Source organism: Biomphalaria glabrata, chromosome 16, assembly GCF_947242115.1.
Source record: "Biomphalaria glabrata chromosome 16, xgBioGlab47.1, whole genome shotgun sequence".
NCBI lineage: Eukaryota > Metazoa > Mollusca > Gastropoda > Planorbidae > Biomphalaria > Biomphalaria glabrata.
This window is the reverse complement of record NC_074726.1, coordinates 23,875,266-23,897,334: the sequence shown is the minus strand read 5'-3', so window position 1 is coordinate 23,897,334 and position 22,069 is coordinate 23,875,266. Positions and strand designations below refer to the sequence as shown.

The window sequence follows — 22,069 nt, the reverse complement described above, 5'->3', positions numbered from 1 at the left end:
AGTGTTTTGTAGCATTAGACTTAAAGCTAATTTAAACAGAATTTAAAGTTATGTGAAACAAAAATACATTTTACATTTCTTTATTAAATTGTTGCAAAAAAAGTACCAAAATAAAAGTATATATATTCACAAAACAAGTGAAGACTGATATAGATTGCATGTCAAAAAGATCTATACAAAAAAAAACAACAAAAAAAAAAAACACTTTTTTCCCCATCCCATTCAGCTCTACTGTTTTTCTTCAATCAATATATCATCATGTATTCATTATTTTAAAAGCATGTATCAATGAGCAGCCAATAATTCTTTTGGAATTAAAAGTCTTGTTAAGAGCTACATAAAAAAAAAAGATTGGGCTCCTCGTGCAAATGTTTTATTCTAATTTTTTTCAATGTCTTAAAGTAATTAGTCAAAGCAAGATATACACCAACAAAAAGAAATCAAAACATCATAGATTCATGCCTTACATCCTGACATATTTCTTAAATCCCCAAATTTAAAGTAAGTAAAGCTATCCTTGAAGACTTAGTTAAAGAAGGTGTCAAGTGACCACTATAATGATAAGCTGCCTTTACTGTAATCTATCAACTCAGGCCAAGATTTGAGCACAAAAACATACAGTTCAAGAGCTAAGGCTCAACAGCCAAGACACCAGACACCCACGTCTATTTCTTGTATGTACAAACACATGCAAGTTCTCTGTATTTGATCAAAAGGTATAAAAACTATTAGCTTCAATTGCTATAACAACTTTTAACCCTAGTATGCCTCTTTTCTCGTTACTCTCACTTCTGACTGTCCCAGTCGTAACAGAATGACCCCACTACCTTGTTATGTCATCACTCTATGGTAGTTGAGAACCAGCTGCCAATGTCTTATGACATCACTGGTGAGATGATGACTTGGTAACCTTTTCTAAACAGCATGTTACAAGCTTACCAAGTAAAGCTAACCAACAAAAGTCTATATACATGACCTTGTTTCAGAACAAGAAAGAATAACTACATTAACTAATATCAACAATACACATTTGTTCCTCTTAATACAAGAAATCTATTTCTAAAATTGCAACAGGCAAAATAAAGTTGTATTACAAATTTATAATACAGAACTTTGCATAAATACATATAAATGCAAAATCATGTGTAACAATCAACCTACCAAGTGCATTTAATACCTCATAAAAGGTGCTTATACATTGAACCTTTGCATTAAAAACACAATGCAGAATTTAAAAGTCATACAAGAATCCAAGCTGTTATGCTATACAGGACATTGCTTTTTTTTTTCGCTCACAGTTTGTTTTGAGAAAACATACAGACCAATTTCCTAAATCATTCCATCTCTCTCAATGCCAACAAACCTAAGCTGTTCAGTGGGTCCATACCTGGTAGAATCAAATACAGCAAGCTTATAGTAAAATTTATTGTTGCAAATAATAAATATCTCCTGATTATTTAAAGCTCACTACAAAATATACTATTTAATTATTAAAGATTAGAAAAAAAAAGGAACGGTGCCTTTTCAATTGGTTTCTATGTAAGCCATAGCTGTTTTGTTAAGTTAATGCTTGATAACAAGTTTCATTTTGGAAATAATACATTCCCATGAAAGTATGGTATATATAAGGTATGTGACTTGATGCCTGGTTGTGCAGTTTGCGCACTGGACTGTCGTTAGGATTTATCGATGGTCCAGGGTTCAAATCCTGCCCGCTCCCATCCCCCATCGTCCTGTGGGAGGTTTGGGTCATCCGAAACATGTAAAACGTTTTCAAACACATCCCATGAAAGTAAGGCTAAATAATATAAGTGACTTGATTCCTATATGTACCATGAAAATAAGATATGTACCATGAAAATAAGATAAGTAACTTGATTCCTATACATCCCATGAAATGGTACATGATAGAGGGATCAATAAATTGTAAATGATTTCTTGAAGGCCAAATTAAAAAAAAACAACTTTTATATGGTGAAAACAAAGTAAGATTGAAGATGTATAAAAAAAAAAAAAAGGCCAACTTAGGTATATTTAAAAAAGACAAAAATAAAAATAATTTATAAATCTTTATCTTTGATACTTATGGTCCTTGGGGAAAGGGCTGTAAATATCTGCTTCAGTGAAAAGCAACATGGTTGTCATGTGACCAAAGCAATTATTCACATGGCTAGAACAATTATCCACCGTTTTTTCTTCCCAACTCATACCAGGTACTCAATTTTTCAGATTATTTTGAAATAAAAAAATTAAATATATTTTTTTTCTGTCACGACAACCTTAATTCAAGTCATATCCTATACTATTATATTTAAAGGGACAAAACTACGGGATTTAAAGCCACAAAAAACAACTTGCCTGTAGTCAAAGAAGAGTTCTTCCCCAGCTTGTATTGGACGTTTTGCAAATATACCGATCCGATGATCTCCATTCACCATCATGACTTTTGCATAGCAATTGGGGTTGATGGAATGGTTAGCAAAGCGAATCTTATTGCCTTTTCTAGTAGCATCCACAACAAAGTCTAAATCACCACAATATATAATAATCAGTTTAGCAAAGATAATTAATCAAAGTGATATAACTGTACAGTAGTAAATAAAAAAAAACAACAACTTTTACAATCAAATAAAAAAAAATATTTTCACTAACACAGCACTTATATAATGTAGAAAAAGTTAAGTATCACTTTCCAATCTTGTGATCCATGGGCCAATGATGTAAATGTCATATGTTCAGCACAATGACCGATGGCCTTTATATTTTCCCCAACTTAAGTCAAGTACCCGTTAGATGGATTCTAAAAATTCAGAAATTCAAAATCCCATGATTCACTGAGATTTCTCCTCAGCCAGCTGTTTAGCTGCTGAGTTCTAGGCGCTCTTGGAGTCTGCACTAAGAAAAAATAGGTGCAGTTTTTTTCTGCAGCTGTTCAGCACTGCCATATAATATAGAGTGTTGGTTATGTTGGGCTGTAGTGGTAATAGGATATGCCCAAAGCAAATTATTATGGGGCATTCAAAGAGGGTATGATTCATCATTTCAAAAAGGGGTAGGTGTGTGGGATTTATTCTGTTAAGTTATCAATATTTTAACTCGAGACCCCATAGTTAAAAAGCACAGCCCTTTACCATGCAGCCACCTCAATTCCCACATAATGTAAAGCATACCCTAAATTTTGATTGTTGAATAGATGTGCAACATGGATATGCTGTTGGTTATTAAAGTCTTTCAATTTTTTTAAATAAAATTTTTCATACAAGAAAAGAATGAGAAGAACATCTTCATTCAGACATAACAAAATTGTCTGCACTCACCGTAGTTCAAGTTAAAAAGAAAACTGCACATGTATTTGTCATAGACTTTTCCTCGTCTATCCGCTTCATCCTGACTGATAATCTGTTCAAACAAAACAGGCAGATCAATTTCAAGCAAAACAATCAAGACATTAAAATTAGTCAATAGGATGAAAGTAGCTTTAGTGCTGACCATATGTTACAGTTTCCTTTAAAGACTTCTGACCTAAAGACAGATGTAAAGGACATGGGTAGAGCTCATTACAGGCTCTGGCAAGGGTATCACGAGGGCAGGATAATTATTAACTGCCTTTGATTTATCAAAACACATGTCAGATAACCTTTAGTACAGTAAAAAAAAAAAGAGATTCCCTTGTCCCAAATAAAAAATCTCAACCCTTACCAGGATTTAAAATCAAGAACATTGATTTGAAAATGAGAACTTTAAAACTTCGTTACCATACCCCATTTTGTCTAAAAAAGAAAAAAAAAATAGTTGCGACTTACCTCACCACAGTACTCTGAAATAAACTCATTCTTCTCTGCCGGCTCCTTAAGGAAAATTCCCCAGCCAGCAACATCTGATGGGGCCAGCAGGAGATGCTGAAAACAAAAAGAGAGATAAAATACAACACAGTCTAGATGTTATAAATGAATTCTAGGACATAAGTTGAAAACGTTGCTTCTTAAATTAATTATGAACATAAGTCATGTCTAAGCAAGCTTTAACTGAACTGAATTGATTAGTGTTTCAAATTACATTTTATTAAACTAATGATATTTTTTCACCAACTATAGTAAATGTAGGCAAAAAAGTTAAAATTTGGAATTATAATAAGGCTTGTCTTTGAACAGGAAGATTAATGAGTCATGCAGTACTTCAAGTGGCTACGCAGCCCCAGCTTTGACCTACATATTTTGCCACACCCAGGGGCAAGCATAACCATTGTCCGCAGGTGGTAGATTTAGATTTTCTTTTTGCCGTCTGCGTCTGTCCTTGGCAGCGAATTTTCTTTTGGTCTCAAATGTGTATCCCACGGTCTTTGTAAGTGATCTTCACCTGTCTCGTTCTGAAGCCGCATGCAACCAGGTGCTCTCCTCTATGTCAGTTAAAGCAAGTTGGCGCCCAATATGGTCTTTAAAGTGTTTCCGTGGGGCACCTCTGTTACGTTGACAGCCTTTCAGCTCACCAAAAAAAGACTGCTTTTGGAATACGTTCCTCCTCCATATGGAATTAGTGTAGTAAATATACATTAGATTTCAGTAATTTTATAACAATCAGGGTTGACTAAGTCAAACTAATTTATAATTAGTTTCTGTTGGTAGGTGCACTTTTTCAGTTTTTAAAGCAGTCTGATATAATTTGATGCAATTTGTTTTAGAATGAATATTTCTATGGTTAGACCAACAAATGTTTAACCTGTATTAATTTACTTACCTTTCTCTGCCCTCTTTGAACACTCACATTCTTACAAGAGATCTTAGGTGTGTCAAACTGATCTGAGGAGGTAGAGGAATGAGCTGTCTTGGAACATATAAACTTCACTGATGATTTTCACATGCATACTATTAATTAATATTTACAATTGGACACACAGATTTAATGTTTACAGACTAGTATGGGCAGATTAAACTCTCATTCTTTTTGACTGCCCCAGACTTGCTGATCTCGTCTCAACAGGTCTGGGAAAACACAAATTCTCAACCTGTATGGTGACATATATGCACTTGCAAAGCAGCAGGGTTTCTGTCCAGGGTTTTTGCAATAGGGGATTTGAAACTCTCAAGCCCTCACTCCAATGGAGTTTGATGATAATGATAAATGTTTACAGATAAAGTACTATTAATTTTTTACAACAATCAGAAATTTTTGTCTTGGCATTGGCAATCCCTAAATGTAAAAATACAGCTTTTCTTTGATTAGAAATTAAACTAGAGTCACTTATTACTTTGTTAGGAGGCCATGTGACACTTAACTGGACACTAAATGAAAAGCTATAAACTTAAAAACATTGCAGATGCTTAAAGATGGACATAGGTTTTAATTTTCTACTCTTCCACCCAAAATTATAGATGGATGTGTTAGTGGGAAGGTATAAAAGCTGCTAAAAATAATTCAGAAGATAAAAACTATTAGTTAATGTTTTCCTACATACATGAACAGAGTACTTTGTTTTCATCAATTCAAGAACTCAACTTCAATAAAGTAATCTCTTTTAAACATGTGCACACTAGTCATATACTCTACACCCATTTATTTACCTGCTCCGCAAGTCTGGCAAAGATCTGGGTCACACTCTCGGACAGCCAGGAAACATGGACAAAGTTTGGTGTTACACTGTGCTTTACAGCGACAGCCTGGGAATCTATTTTGACCTGAATAAGATTTAAAGCTTCACATCAGATTAAATGGCCCATAAAATCACAGTTGAAATATACAACTTGTTAAAACTAGAAGAAAGAGAAACATTTCTAGAGTATAGCCCATTCTAGAAATTAAATTATCTATAAAATTCTCAAACTAAGTAAAAACATTAAACTCATACAAAAGTTAAAATTCTGAGAACTTTATTGACACTGAAGCAAAAAATCAAGTTTTAATTAGATACCAATAGTGAGTACTTTACTATGAGTACTTTACTATGACTGCCTGGTTGTGCGGTTTGTGCGCTGGACTGTTGTTGGGACTTATACTGATAGTCCCGGGTTCAAACCCTGCCCGCTCCCATCCCCCGTCATCCTGCGGAGGTTTGGACTAGGAAGTAAATTATCTTCAACTCTGAAGGAATATCCAAAGCATGGAAAGCATTTTACAAACATTTTTACTATAAGCGCTTTACTAAGCTGCTTTCTTGTCATTATTTACTTTAGCAGACCATTTAAACATTTTTTTTGTCACTGAATAAAAGTAAAATTATGTGTATGGTGTACATTATATAAACATTTACCTAAATAAAAATTTAAAAAAAATATTTTTGTGCTGAGCAACTATTTTCCTCAAAAGTACCATATAATAAACACAGTTGGGCCTTGAATCAGACTTTAAAAGTTATATAAAAGCTAGATAGCCCTAAATGTTGCCATGAAATAGGAAATGAATCTACTTCAGAAAATAGACTTACAGTCAGAGCTACATTGACAAAACTTTTCACAGAAGTTCTGGGCCATGATACAAGGACATGTCTCATCACATCGCTGGCCAGGGTGGTCACACGGCTGGTAATTGTACACTGTTTTACTGGAGCCATCTTTCTTCAGCTGGATTTTACGACAGTGCATGGACCACAACCTAGACCACAGACAATCAAAGCATAAGACATTTTGTAAATAGTTTAAATGCACACTTAAAACAGGTTTGTTTTTTCATCTAATTACTGTTCTCATTCTCTCTCTTTTTACTGTCACTAATTTTAAAAGAAAATAAAATTTAACTAGGCTAAGGAGATCAGCATTGACATAGTGTTATGAAAACTAAATATAATGAGTCACTATACCCTGGAAAGTAAGCAAGTATAGACAAATACTGATATGGTGAATACAGTTCTGGTTATTTCTAACTATTTTTCATACAACCATAAAGATTTAGAATAGCCTTTACATATAAACCAAATTAAAAATAAGAAATTGCCTTGAACATTTTACAAACTAACATCAGGAAATTGTCTCTGGAGATTAATTTTTATATCAGAATATGAACTCTGAAATTAGTAACAAAAACCAGCAACATGTCATGTATCATAACATCTCTCCCCCCCCCCCCCCCCCCCCTTTTCACAAATTCAGGCACTAATAGATAATTTTTCAAGAAAAACTAGTCAGCAATATCGACATTTCATTCAAGTTACCCTAATGCCCTTAATCAGTCTGCAAGACCATTTAGGTCACAGTCAAATGCCATTCTACTATTTTTTGGTTTTAATACTAAATACTATACAGCAGTAAGAACACAAACTTTTAAAAAAGAAAAACAAAATTAAAACCTTTGTTTCTTCTTCTTTTTCCTGGGTGGGGTCTGAGCTGTTTCTTCATTTATGTCTGGTATATGAGCTTCTTCTTTCACAGCAAATCGGTAAACCTAGAACATACAGAAACAAAATTTAACCCAAGTATCAATCACTGCAAACCGTTATACATAACACAGACCTATGCAAATAGTTGAAACAGAAAATGTTAAATGCATATTTTGTTTACTGTAAGTTAAAATAGGTTTCTGAGCAGACTAGGATTGCTGCCTTATCATGAGGCATGCCCTCTGGACTGTCATCACAATGGTCCTAGGTTCTTATTTTAACCACAAACCTGCAGACAAGATTTAGATCCTATCAGCCTGGCTATTGAACAGTAATTGCTACGAAACACATCAGTGAGGACACGGAGCAGTGACTCTTCAGCACCAGTCCAATCTTCTGCAGTAGGAGATGTACGTGGAGGAAATGTGATATCCAAATCTGTGACAAAAATAATAAAAAAAAAAAAACAAGAGTTAAACTGAAATTTTTAAAAACTCACATTAATGAGCTAATTGAAAAGTTTCAAAATAAATTTTGATAAAACGGTACAATATATAACTTTACTTTAAAGTGATAAATTAATCTCATCTAAAAACAATACATATACCTATAAAAAAATTCAAAGTGATGAATTGATTTTATCTTAAAACAATCTATGCAGCTATAAAAAGTTCAAAGTGATGAATTGATCTCATCTTTAAACTAACTATGCAGCTATAAAAAATCCTAGTCCATGATATTACATACAAAATGCAATGAAATAACTAGGTACCATCAGCATTGTTACTCTCTTCACTAGTCTCACTGCTAGCAACACTTCCACCATTATTGGCTTTTCTTTTTCTGCTATTTCCATCCAGACGTAGTGGTGAGGATCTTCCTACAGCTTCCTTCCCATTATCTTTGTCTTTTGAGTCTTTGTGGTCCCCATCTTTGGAATCTTTTGAACGTATCTTAGAGAAATGAACATTTAAATAATAACCTTTGTGCTTTGTGAAACCATTTCTTTAAAGATTTTTATACATTTTTAGTGACAGACTTTAAGACAATTTTAAACTTTTTTTTTGCCAAAATAAATATTAAGTAATCATTTAAAACGAGTGCTTTGACTATTCCTTATTGCACTAATGTTTGCTGGGATATAAAAGTAATTGTAGATTAAGTTATGCCTAACACACAGGACTGTTAAAACATTGATGAAAAAAAACAAAAAAACAACTCTTCTATAAAAGGGACATTGTGAAAAATAGTTCCCCTCTATGACATAGCAATCTACGGGGCAGTTGATGTAAAGGTCATCTGTTTCTGAAATTGACGGTTAACGAGAGTGTCATGTTGTCAGCATAAAAACCAACTGTCTTTACTTTTCCCCAACTAATGTCAGGTACCCATTAGAGCTAGGTGCACTGGTAGACACCTATAAGGTCCCGAAATTAAAAATCCCAGTCTTCACAAGGATTCAAACCTGTTACCCTTTAGTTTGGAAGCCATTTGTACAAAATACTACCTATTTTGTTTGTTTCCATTGGACAATCTTGCAGTACTTGTGGTATCTCCCCAACACCTCCATCCCATAACCCCTTCACTTCTCCAATACTGTAGTGAACCCAGAAAAACCATGATCAAACCTCTGTTATGTTAAACCCTGACTCAGAAAACCACAAGTACATATTACAAAAATATGAAAGTGAAACAGTGCTCACAGAATGTAGGTAACAGTCAGGACCACAAGGTTCTATTTTAGTTTTCTTTTCTGGCATTTTCCTGGTCAACATGCTTGGAGTGGGATGGTAGGCTGAAATACAAGCAATACAATGAACAATATCAACAAACTACCAACTCAATACAAGTAAAATTATTGACCTGCGGCTGACCTGTATAAAAGATTTAACTTGCCCTAGTCAACACTTATGTTATGGCCATATCACAAGGTTCTCAGGGCTTGCAGAGACCTTCCTTCAGGGAACAGTACCAGGAAAAAAAAAAGACAAGAGAAAGTGATGGAAAGACAACATAAAAGAAGGGATGGGCCTGTCATTGAAAGAAATTCTATCCAAGGTTAAAGATAGAGAGGAACAGAGAAAGATGGTCAACAGATCTTGTGTGGTGCCCCAATGGTCCAACAGACTAAGGGATAGTTTATACAGTTTATACAAATCTGTATTTTTTTTACAAGTCTAGGATAAAATGTTTTTCTACTAAGTGCACTTTCTTTATCATAAAATGAAAATACATTTAATACATATCATATTTTCAAAATGAGAGAACAACCAAGTGTTTTTTTCTGTCAACCTCATTGTCTATATTTGAAGAAAAACTCAGCTCTATATTTCCATTTGCTTACACAAATTAATACTACAGTTACAAAAGACAACATTGAAACTTCTATTTAGCTTTTTATTTCTTCCACAAGGTTGTTATTGTCAGAAGTGGAGAAATGGATATAAGCACTCCACTACCTATAAAATGCTTCCTAATGGCAAGCATCTCAAATAACGTCTTACAACCAGTCCAACACCTAGCATTCCTGTATAGCTCAGATATATTGAGTCTGTCAGAACTGTTTTCACTAACAGAAGAAGAGCAATGGTGAGTAACTGGCGCCTAAACCAGTGAGTTTCTAGCAAGAAAGGTTAATTAGCATTAGATGGCTACCCACTTAGGAGAAGGAAAACTCTGAATTTCAAACCTTTTGCTGCCTGGCATCTTATACCCAATTATGGGAATGGCTTTGGAAGTTAACCCTAGGGAAAAACCAGGAGCTAGCGACCCTTAGGCAGTTTGCTGTACACAGAGCTACATCCTGGCAGGGCCTGCTATTCTGCTGATCCCAAACTGTATTGACACTTGCAGTTCCTTTGGATACATTATGGAGAGGGGAAAACTGTTATGTGGATGACATCATCGTTCTGACCATGGCTAATGCTTTCCTTCTCATTCCTATGAAGCCATAAGACTATTTATTTGTATTATAAAATAAATTGAAAATGTCATTTGTCTTGTTTATAGATAGTGGAATTGCAGTCACACCCCTAAGTTAATGTTGTAAAAAAAAAAAACAGTATAATTTGACCCCGTAAAAAAAATCAGTTGTAATTTGACAGAATATAAAATGACTCACGGTGTAAGAAGCAATCATATTTGAAGCAACGCCTGCAGAATAAAGTGTGGAAAGAGTGCATGGTCTGCTCTCGAGGCACAGATTGAGCTTTTGTACCATCAATGTTTGGTGTACACTCAGGGAGGGCTTCCTGTGCATTGGCTTTCTGCGCCTCAACCAGCTCTCTGTATCTGTAATGAAGAAATTGAATAGATAAATAAATATATTGGCTGTATACTTTTATAAAACATGTCATCAGACCAAAAAAAAAGAAGAAGAATGTCAGTAAGCAAGGAACATTGGTATAAGGATAAGTAAAAAGTTATACCCATATTGTATAGCAAATAAAATGAGTCCTCTCAGACCTAGCAATTTATAGGGCGGATGATGAAAATGTCACCTGATTCTATGGCCCACGGTCAATGAGGGTTTCATTTGGCCAACACAAAGACCGCCTATACTTTCGCCAAGTAAAATGTCAGGTTGGGTCGACTCAGAAGTGTTCTAAATATCCTGAAGTTCAAAATCCAGCCTTCACTGAGATTTGAACAAGGGACCCCTCAGTGTGGAAGCCAATTGCTTTACAACTCAGCCACAATGCCAATGTAACATAAAAGGTCCATTAAAAAGAAATGGTCTGTGCTCTAATAAGAAAACTAGTTAGACCACTTGTTAAGTTCCAGTGCTAAATGAAGTTCACAGCAAGTCAAAGTAACACAATTAGAAAAAATATTCTCACTGAAGACACTCTCCATTACTCTAATTTTTTTTTTACAAGTTTTTTTTGCTCTCAAAAAAAAAGATATATCCACCTTTTACAAATAGTTATATTTAATGTGATGACTTCAACAAATATTATTATTTTACTGAAAGTAAGAAAAACACTTTGAACTGTTCTATAATTAATCAGAACATTAATCAGAACCTTCTGGGAGCCTTCAATGTATTTTCAACATACTCTGCTCTTTTGTGATTGCTATGGAGATAATTTCATAAAAAGAGAAAATAGATCTGATAAGAATATTTGCACAATTAATCATTTACAAAGCAGAAAAAAAAGTTTCATATCTAATATTTTGAATAAGTTGATCTAGGTGAAATGTTTTTATTTTATCCATCAGCATTAACTGTGCTACATACTTGTCCTTCAGTTCCTCAACAGTCCCACCTTGATCAGGGAAGGCAGCACAAATAGCTTCAAAAACTTGGACTGGAATCTCTGAGACATCCATCGGTTCTTCTTTCCCATCTTTTATTTCTCTTTTGAATTTCTCTTCTGCAAACGAAATGAAAAAGAAAAAAAGATATACAATTCTAATTTAGATCTGTGGGGTTAAAGAAGTCGAAACTTTCAATGCGCTCGAAGCACTCAAGAGCAGCAATATTCCATAGTAATGAGCAATGTTTAAGAAATGTAAAGTGTGAAAAGAAAGTGCTTACCAAAGATACTTCATGTCTAATTGGAAATTTCCTTCAAACATTTACAATTAATATTAATTCTTGGATTTACAGTTAAATCTGGATCTATAAATTAAGGCACAATCTCCTTCAAAAGTCTAGCTTTAAGATGCATGATGCTTTTCTTAATTCTCCGTTTTATAAAACTGAGTACATACAAATTCAACAAGTATTTAATTATTATAAAAAACAAGTATTTAAGTTTTTAGTTATTATAAAAAACAAAACATCCCTTACCTCCATTCTCCAGCTTGTACTGCAGAGCCACTGAGTTCACCAGCTCCAAAAATAGGTCATCGCCTATGCCAGAGATACGCTCCCCATGCACACGGCCCTCATAGTTTTTCAAGAGTTCCTCAATGAAAGAGGTGTCCTGATCAAGAAGCTCATCTCCCATGTAAGGGATGTTGTGTAGCACTGTCTCATCCTCAACCTGTTAATCAAAACTTGAATTGTTTATAAAAGATAAAATGATGGTAATTGGTAATATATAGTGGTAGAATGGTAGAAATAAATGGATTTGGCGTGCAAAAAAATAGAACTTTTAAATTGGGTTTAATACATTCCAAAGTCTATCTAGGGGTTATGATGGCTGAATGGTAAAGTTTTTGGTTTCCTAATCAAGGGGTTTCAAGTTTGAGAAAATTTGGGGATTTTAAGAATGCATCTTGAGTCGACCCAACTGTAATGGGTACCTGACATCTGGCATGGTGGGGGACAGTAAAGGCGGTTAGACAATGTGCAGGCTTCATGACACCTTCATTAATCTTCAACCACAGAAACAGATGATGTTTGATCCCATAGATAGCGCAATCTGATTAAAGTACTTTTAAGTCTACTTAGTTAAAATGTCCACCTAACAAGTGATGGAATAAGTGTTGCTGTTTGGCCATTTTATAGGCAGCTAGTAAACAACCTGATCCCATGTGTCCTAGACAAACTTTAATTACTTAAATGTATAATCTTGCTATACTCATAAATAGAAGATGTTATAATGAGCTTGCTCAGTGAATAGCAGCTCAGGAATACAAGATGTAGTGATTTAAGATAAAATGAAAGTAAAGACAACTACAATCACACTTATAACAGACTTTAATAAAATAAATTACATTAAAAGAGAATCTGCTGCTTCTTTAATGGACTGATACATCACATTAGGCCCTCTAAATCACTTGACAGGACACATCAAGAAAGATCAACAAACTCACTTATATATATCTGTACACAGCTCCGATTTTTAGATGACATTAAAACATAATTAGCTAACATTTAGGCTATAATTGAATGATTATGATGGGAATATTAATGTTTTAGCTGTAGAACTTATAAGGAAATAAGGATTGGGGCAAATGATAAGACCCACTTGAGGCCGATAGTAGTGACAATAAAGAAAAAAATAATACTATATCAAATATTGATAATGTTAGATCTAGTCTAACAGGAGATTGGAATGCAACTAAATATTTTAAATGGATTTTGATCTCTGTGACTTGAAGCATGATGCTAAACCTTTGGTCTATCTTTCTCTAGTATAAAAAGATGCTTCTTATGATTTTTATCAGTTTTTTTTTCAGTGAATTTAGTCATAGTTATATCATCTCTTAGTGATGGGGAGATCCTAACAACTGCTTAAGGGCTAAAGAGTTAAGTGGCACTTCCATAAAAGCCAGATCAGATCTTATTATACCATAAAATTCTGCTGCACTGGAGCCCAGCTATACATGGTTGGTATTGATTTCACAGCCATCATTGTTTTCAGCGGACCTGACTGTGTTGGAAATCCCATGCCACTGAAGACCTCACACTAAAATTTAGAAATATTAAATCACAAATTAGCTAGTTCAAATTGTTGGGCAACATCTTTATTAATTTCTTTAAATGAATTAATACAAGATGTTATGTTTAAAATGACTGTTACAATAAAATATTAGAACAGTTTTAATATACGTATAATAAAAAGCATTTCAATGAAACTATAAAAATCAAGGACACTCTATAGAGACGTGATTTGTAATAATGATAACAACCTTAACATTCTATTTACCTTCTTGGCAGTCATTCCAGGTAATGTTTCCGGCAGTATCAGACGATGAATCAACTGTTTAGACAGCCATTCTTCCTCCAATGCACGCTCTCTCTCTATTTCAGCTCTATTTGCAGCAAATGCATTCTGTAAAAAAATAAATAAAATGAAGCAAAAAAGAAAGGCAAAAGATAGTACTTCAATGCTGAAGCAGACTAAAACAATAAATGCATCAAATATCTTGGAAGTGAAGAAAAGGTAAATTGATTGTATGGACCATTAGAAAACACTTTGTATACACAATAGAGCTAGGTTACCCTACCCCAAGTAAGACAATGAAATAGCATGGATACCACAGTACTAGATGAAGGCAAGAGGAGCTCAAAACCTGCCAAAAGATCTGGTGGAATTATAGGCTTATACAAAATCTAAAGGGTAGATTATGAACATATCAGAAATGATTAGTTTTCTTATCTGCACTACAAATTCTCTTAATTGAAAATTGTTTAAAACTAACTACCAAATTAGTTCATTCGGAATAAAAATTTAAAATGTTTCATCTAAGAAATAACATTTATCATGGTGAAGACTGGGATTTTTAATTTCGTGATCTTTGGACGCCTCTGAGTCCACCCAGCTCTAATGGGTACCTGACATTAGTTGGGGAAAAGTAAAGGCAGTTGGCCACCTGACACCCTCATTAACCGTAGGCCACAGAAACAGATGACCATTACATCATCTTATTCTTAGGTGTAGCTATTTTAAATTAAACAGTTAAAGAAAATAGAAAAGAAGAATTACTCTGTATTTTTAAATTATGCACAGCTAATGTAGAGTTTTTGTTGTGTAAAATGAGTGACTTTAAGGGGAAATAAAGCTGGTTTATCATCATATTAACGCAAAAACAAACTGTTACTATACCTTTACTTCATCCGCTCGTCTATCTTTCCTAAGAAAACACAATCGAGTGTATTCAGCTTTGACTCGTTTCTTCCAATCAACAAATCCAAAAGAATCAGGAATACTGTTGTTGCTAGGCGATGGAGGTGCTGTGGCTGTTGATGCTTGCAAGAGACGCTGGGCACCACTACGAGTGTGGCAGGCACCTTCAGAAGTGGTCATTTTGTCTTGCACATGTGGGTATCTAAAATAATTTTTTAAAAGAAGTATAGATAATCTTATTTAATAGATATTTTAATAAATAAACAGATTATATGTTTCCATGTTGCTGTATTTTTACATTTCTAAATTTGTGTGCAAAAATAAAATGCTGATCAGATCCGATCTATTCCAAACTGATTTGATCCGATCCAATTCATCCATCCATATCCAGGCTACACACAGCAACCTAAGCCTAGTGTGAGGTATGGGCTTTGATGGCTATTGCATCATGGGTGAAAAAATAAAATCCCCTTTATTGCATTTTATACCATGTCAATTTGACCCAAAGTAGAATTTTATCCTTCTGAGAAAACAAAATAAATGTGTAGACAGTATAGAAAAATGGAGTACGTATGTGCAATATCCAATAAAAAAAAAAAAGAGACAAAAGACAATATGGGTTGTCTGGTCAATAAATACATTGAAATAGGGGGTGTTTGGAAATGTAGCTTTATAACACAGATCTATATTAATAAACCCTCTGAGGATGGAGCCATTTAGCATGTCTTGTGCCAAAAAGACGGAGCATTTTTCCCAGATTAAGAAACACTAGATTAGTAGATATGCTATAAGTATAGAATCTATATCTATAGAATAGATTATAGATCTAGATTCTTTTTGCTAGTCACTAGGACTAGATTTAGAATGACTAGAATATAGAGTCTATTGTCTCTCTAACTCTAGATTAGACTCTAGATCTGGAATCTAGACTCTATAATATAGATATATTAAATATATATATATATATATGATATATAGTTACATTCTACATACTAATTATCTTTATCATTTTATCTAATATATAGTCTAGAGCTAGATTAGATAGTAGATTCTAAATCTAGATACTATAATTATAATCTGAATACTGAATCTGAGATGTCTGAGTCTGAGTGATCATGGTAAATTCTAGAACTAAGACTAAGAGTTAAAGAGTAACTAGACTTGGTCTTGACTAGACTAGAGTCTTCTCTACTGTAGTGTAAAGTACTGTCTCTAGATCTACAGTCTAGATTCTCATTCTAAGTACTGTAGTGTAAATCTGAGTGATAGTGATAGTAAATTCTAGAACTAAGACTAAGAGTTTTAAAGAGTCAAGAGTAACTAGACTTGGACTTGACTCTTCTCTACTGTAAAGTACTGTCTCTAGATCTAGTGCCATCATCACCTAGATCTACAGTCTTGAGTAAGTCTAGATTATTCTAGATTCTCATTCTAAGAAGTACTGTAGACTGTACGTGTAAGAGTAAGTTGTTAAGTGTAGACTCAATCAATGAATCAACTCAATTAGTCAATGTGATTTTGAATCATGAATGAATTGAATGTAGTATTCTAAGTATTGTCGACAAGTCTAAGTCGAACAATAGACCGGGAGACATATGGTAGAGAGTGATATAGATATAAAAGTCTACAAAGAATCTTATTTTATCCAGATCTATACTAGACTAGAAGATGTAGATAAGATCTAGAGTCTAGATCTAGTCTACCTTTTGAGCGCGACAAGATGCTAATTTAGATAGAATCTAGCTAGTGATAATGACAATTATTACTCATTTCGAAATAAAGTTATGCAGCAGTAATCAGCAGTCTGAAAATGAAAGCCTACTTATTACTGATCTATATATTTTTTTATCATCTATACACAAACCATGTATATATGGTATCTAAATACATTTTTATAGATTATAAAGGCCTACTAGCAGTACACACTCTCGTTGATTTGTTCCTAGCTTGTATTGTTTATTATGGCCGGAACACCCCTTCTTTTCTTTCTTTTTTTTTTAAAATTTTAATAAACGGGCCACATTTTAAAGATATTTTTTTTTAGCTCGTGGATTATAGTTTATATAGTGTATCTCTTACAATGAAATATCACATCCCGCTCTTTCTTCAACACTTCGATCATTTATTGTTTTTTTTTAATTTTGTTTAATTTTAAGAAACGAACCTCATTTTAACAATCGCCCCAACACATACACACACTCATCTTTTGAACCTGTTAATTATAGTAGTACTTCACTTATCCGCTCCCCCCCCCCTCCCTCTGACAAAAACAAATTAAAGGTCGATCCTTCGTACACTCTCTGACTTTTCTTCGGCTTCTCAATTCAATCTATATTTATACTTCGACCGTGTCCTTACTTAATCTTAATGCAAGCAATATACGGTATTAGTCACCACATACATTTTTTTCATAGGCCTACCATCAGTTTCAGGCCAATGGGGGAACAATGCATTTTCCGAGAACCCAAATGGAATGCCATAGTCCCGTTCCCCTTTCAACATTTATTTTTGTATTTTGTTCTCTACATAAAAAGAAATATCAAGTTGGTTTATTTATTATAAATAGTTTAGGGACATATCTCACCCTTTTTAAGGTGACCAGATATTTGGGAAGTGAAAACGGGACACATAGGTCGTAAAAGAACAGGCTCAGATTATTTCGAACAACATTGCTTTAGCCAATTAGACTTTATTACAACACATAACAATGCACACATACAATTTACACAAAATTTAGTCCTACACACAATATTAATTTGAATAATTGAGCAGGCTTTCGGAAACTTTTTCTAAGTTGATCATTTTTCATCGCGATCCATCGGAAAGCTTATAACGGTTATAACCAGTCTAATAGGAAGCTTCACTCTTTGAAATACCAAATACTCTGCAAAATTTTCGTAAACGTTTAGAATTTTCGCCACTATATCACTTTTTCTAACCAACTCGAGTCATCCAAATATTAAGTCGAATGCGTATTTCTTTGAGGAGCAGAAGATACTTCAAGGGCTCTGACATTCTGCCCCTCAATAAACATGAATTATGACGCAATGTTGTGTACAAAATGCAGCCAAAATTCAGCACACGGGTTTTTAAAGAAGCTTTTTTGATTATGATTGAAAAGAAATATGATTTCAAAGCAGGATATAATTTAAATAGTCGCTCCACTGAAGTCTTCAGAGCTAACCATCAACCACCTAATCTTTCCATCCCCCCCCCCCCCAAAAAAAAAATTCTAATATTCATGAGCACCCGTAGGATTTTTTGCAAGGGGGGGGGGTTACAAGCAGCCACCCATGGCTCAAAGTCGTTGCCTCAACTTTCTTGTTATAATATTAAAGAAAAGAACTACCTCCTATTCGGGCCCTCATACCTAATCGATAAGAAGTATTTACTGTACACATTGTTAACTTTATCCGTGAGGACCGTGCTTTCCTACGTTCGATCAACGATTGAACACATCTTTGACGTGTTCCTCAGGATGGTCAAGTTGGTTTTTTGATTATCTCATTAAGGATGTGCTGTTGAGTGGCCACTATGTTAAGTTGGAAAGACTGCAACGCCGTGGAAACTGGTTCAAGAACAGATGACTAATTAACGACAATGAAAAGACAAATCAGAAACAAGAGGAGAGGCATTTACTACACAAGTGCAGTTTGTTTTTGGTTTCACTTGCAGTCGTTATTTTAAGATCCGCCAAACAGTCAAAGATCTCAAAGTTGAGACTTAAATCTCGAATAAATTTGGTATTTTTTCAGCTGATTGTGTCTCACACAAAAGAGGTAAATTTAGCACCAACGCTATCGCTAGGGACAGTTACGGAAAAAGAATACTAGCCATCATGGGGCAGCCTTGGCCGAGTAGTTTGTCTATGTCTAGACTGTACATTGACATTATTCACATGCAGTGCGTCTCTCTAAACCACAGGAACTAAACCAATGAAGTCGAAAAGAATCGCAATCAACAAACCAAACACTCAAAGACTTCTGCTCAGTGCCTGAGATATCTACAATTTCTTCACTACAATACCCAGCAAATGCAGTTAATTCATGATGGTTTTTTTTTGGTTTCTTGCTGCTGCCAGTGCTCCGTTGATCCAAATCAACGTTTTGACTTGGACGTTGGCACGTGAAGAACTTTCTTGTATCTCCTCTTTTGTAAACTGGTGGACGTGTTTCGCCTGCTATTTTATCGAGCGCTGACACCGACCGAAAGACGTTAATACATTTACACTCTTTACTTTTGTTCAAAGAAACAGGAACATTTATCACATCGAAAGATACTTGGCAAGGATTTCTCCTCCAAGGCAAAAACAAAATAGTCTAGATCTGAACTAAATATTATAAAAAGTAATTGTGGCATTTTAATTACTTCTCGAAACGATTATTTCCTTTTGCAACTTCTTGTGTGACTAAAGAGGCCAATCCTTTGAACTTTCACCCTTCTTTCTACAACTGTTGTGTATGGCATCTGCAATCCAGGACATTTCCTTTAATGCTCGCTCTTCATATGAATCTATCCAGTGCCAACTTTATGTCGCGTTTGCATACATATACCTTAGCAGTGGACGATCAGCCGATCTCCCGCCTTCTGTTAAATCACCATACAGAATGTCTTGTGGAAGTCGACCTTGTGGCATTCAGAATAATTAAATCTATGTGCAAATGAAAACAAATCGTCACGACTAACATGCTATTGAATATTTGACACCCTTTATAGTGCATGGTCGGCCATGAACTACAGATTTGCCTATTCTAGTTACAATAATAGCATATCTTTACAACTGTACGTCAGTGGAAGCACTACTTGTTAAGTTACTATACTTTATAATAGTCCAATGATAGGGTTTTAGATTTAGACTTAGAAGACGATGCGCAAAATTTTCTTGAACATTAATTTATAAAACTCTTAAATCAATAATGCATGGGCGCCGCAGGGGCTACTTCGTGATGCACTTGCACCCCTACCCCTGGATTCTGACTAAATCTACATCTACGTAATAAAAAACAAAACAGAACTAGAAGATGTATTTCATTATAAAATATATTTTTAAAAGTCTAAAATGTGGCTATCTAGAATTCAGTGGCGTGAACGTACATGGTTGGTCATCAATTCCTGATACACCTTGGCTAATCTACTACTACATTAACAGTGGAAGCACTACTTGTTAAGTTGCTACTTATCATTTGACTGAGGTAAAAGAAACACGTGTACGAAATTTCATGCGGATACGTATGACAGTTGATGAGATCTCGTGATCATTCAGTCAGTGGTATTTGGTAAATATATAGTAGATAATACATCTAGTCAGATCTAGTTCAGTGGTTCCCATGTGGACAACCAGGGATCTCCGGTATCATTCAGGGGGGTCCGTGAAAAATGTTAAATTGATCTGGGGTCCTTGAACATGGTTACCAGACGTCCGGCTAAAGAATGCCATGTCCTCCTTTTTCGGGTCCTTTGTCCGGCTTTTTCAATTGTTGTTTAATGCAGTGGAATATATTTATTATTCTAATTTAATACTTCGTATGTTTTTCTTCTTTTACTAATAGCTTGATACGGAAGATGTTTGAAGAAAGATTCGGATACTGCTGAGATCATTGCATGTGCAAGAACAAAAACAAAGGCAATTATTAACAATGCCATCGATTTCTACAAGTTCTTCTTCTTCCCTAGTGCTATTAGAGCATGGAATGGGTTGCATGAGACAGACAAGAAAACCAGTGACTTGGCAGAGTTTAAGTTATTGGTTAACATGCATGACTAGATGCATGACGCGCAGGACGTATTGATCTTCTTTTTTGAAGTAAGATATATAATAAGATAAGATAAGATCGATGTTGCAAAAGTACTACAGTAGTAGAGTAGCATTAGTTTGACACCGTCAGCTCCTTGTACTTAAAATAAAATCAATAAAAAAGAAGAGAGATTGGCTCTTCGCCTTTCCCAACAAGCTACTTGAGTCAATGCCCGTGTCAAGCTCGTATGAATCTATCAATCTATCTATCTAATCTAAATTTTATTTTTTATAATTTATAAAGCGCTTTCAAGATAAGATAGATAATTTTTGAAAGTCCAAAGTAGATTTAATGCGCTATAATAACATAACCAATATAAAAACTCAAGTTAAAATGACAAACTAATCCAAAAAAGTTTTGAATGTACTGAAGCTTGTTTGTTTGAGATCAATGGGGAGCGAGCTCCAAACCTTTAGTCCATACAATGTAAAAGCCCGCAAACTTTTGAGAGAGAAACTTGGCACCACTAGAAGCGTTGAGTGCTCAGAGCGCAGGGCTTTCTGATGGAAATACCGAGTGATCAGTTCACTAAGGCACAAGGGCATATCTTGATAGAGAAAATGTGGCCACCTTGTAGTCGATTCTTGATTTCACAGGAAACCAATGTAGTGTACGCAACAGAGCATTAACATAATCACGTCTTAATTTTCCATATCCTTTTGTATCAAGTCGTTAGTCAAACTGACAATTACATCGGTAACACTTTCCACACGAGCACGTCTCTTCTTTTTCCAGAGACGGAAAAAAAGGTTTTAGTTGTTGATAGTTTGTAGTTCATAGTTTTTATATTCTTTCTGAAAATATTGCAATTCTCCTTTCTAACTGCCTGAGCGGACCACTTTGGGGACCGACTTTGAGTTTGTGTTTCCACACAAACTTTCTTTGTAACCTTGTTTTTATTGATTCTTGTTTGTGGTATACAAGTACTAATTGTGCAAAATTTTAACTTGATCCGCTATTGGGTGTGGGAGATATAATATTTGCAAACAAAAACAATGTATTAGGATTAAAAATGAGATAGTAACCAATGTATTTGGTATTATTAAGTTCCGGAAGGTTGTTGTCAGATTTGTGTTAAATTCTTAGCTCGTTTGCCCGGGCCCCTTACATTCAACAGGCACCTTCGTGCTTACAATAAATAATTGACTCACTGTTAACAATGTAACTGTTTAATGACATGAATATAAGTAATAATGACAACTGATGGAGTAATGACATTGAGTCTAAAATATTCGAATATTGTGGTTATAGTAATTAACAATAATTCTGCACCTTGCTATCACACAACGCCACACAATAGTACGTTCAACACTGGCCCACAGCCGATAATAAACTCCAATGTAATCTTGATAATCCCAGAACTAACTCCCTGCAGAGACATAAGAAAAGACAAATTGAAAGTTCTAGTCCCAAAACGCTGCGAAATGCAGTAATGCCTTAAATAC

The 22,069-nt window shown here is 34.7% G+C and overlaps 1 protein-coding gene across 1 annotated transcript; it reads right to left on the bottom strand.

The window, feature by feature from the left end:
- Nucleotides 1-64: 64 nt before the first annotated feature.
- LOC106059787 (histone-lysine N-methyltransferase EZH2-like) lies at nt 65-16,614 on the bottom strand. The gene is made up of 18 exons (XM_056013815.1): nt 16,533-16,614; nt 14,809-15,031; nt 13,909-14,034; nt 13,552-13,668; nt 12,102-12,297; nt 11,547-11,682; nt 10,428-10,597; nt 9,010-9,101; nt 8,079-8,259; nt 7,596-7,744; nt 7,277-7,371; nt 6,419-6,585; nt 5,559-5,672; nt 4,735-4,796; nt 3,804-3,899; nt 3,318-3,399; nt 2,359-2,524; nt 65-1,387 (listed from the first exon to the last, which is right to left on the bottom strand). Exons 2-18 carry the CDS (start codon nt 15,007-15,009, stop codon nt 1,330-1,332), a joined length of 2,208 nt encoding a protein of 735 aa, XP_055869790.1. The 5' UTR covers nt 15,010-15,031; nt 16,533-16,614; the 3' UTR covers nt 65-1,329.
- Nucleotides 16,615-22,069: the final 5,455 nt, after the last annotated feature.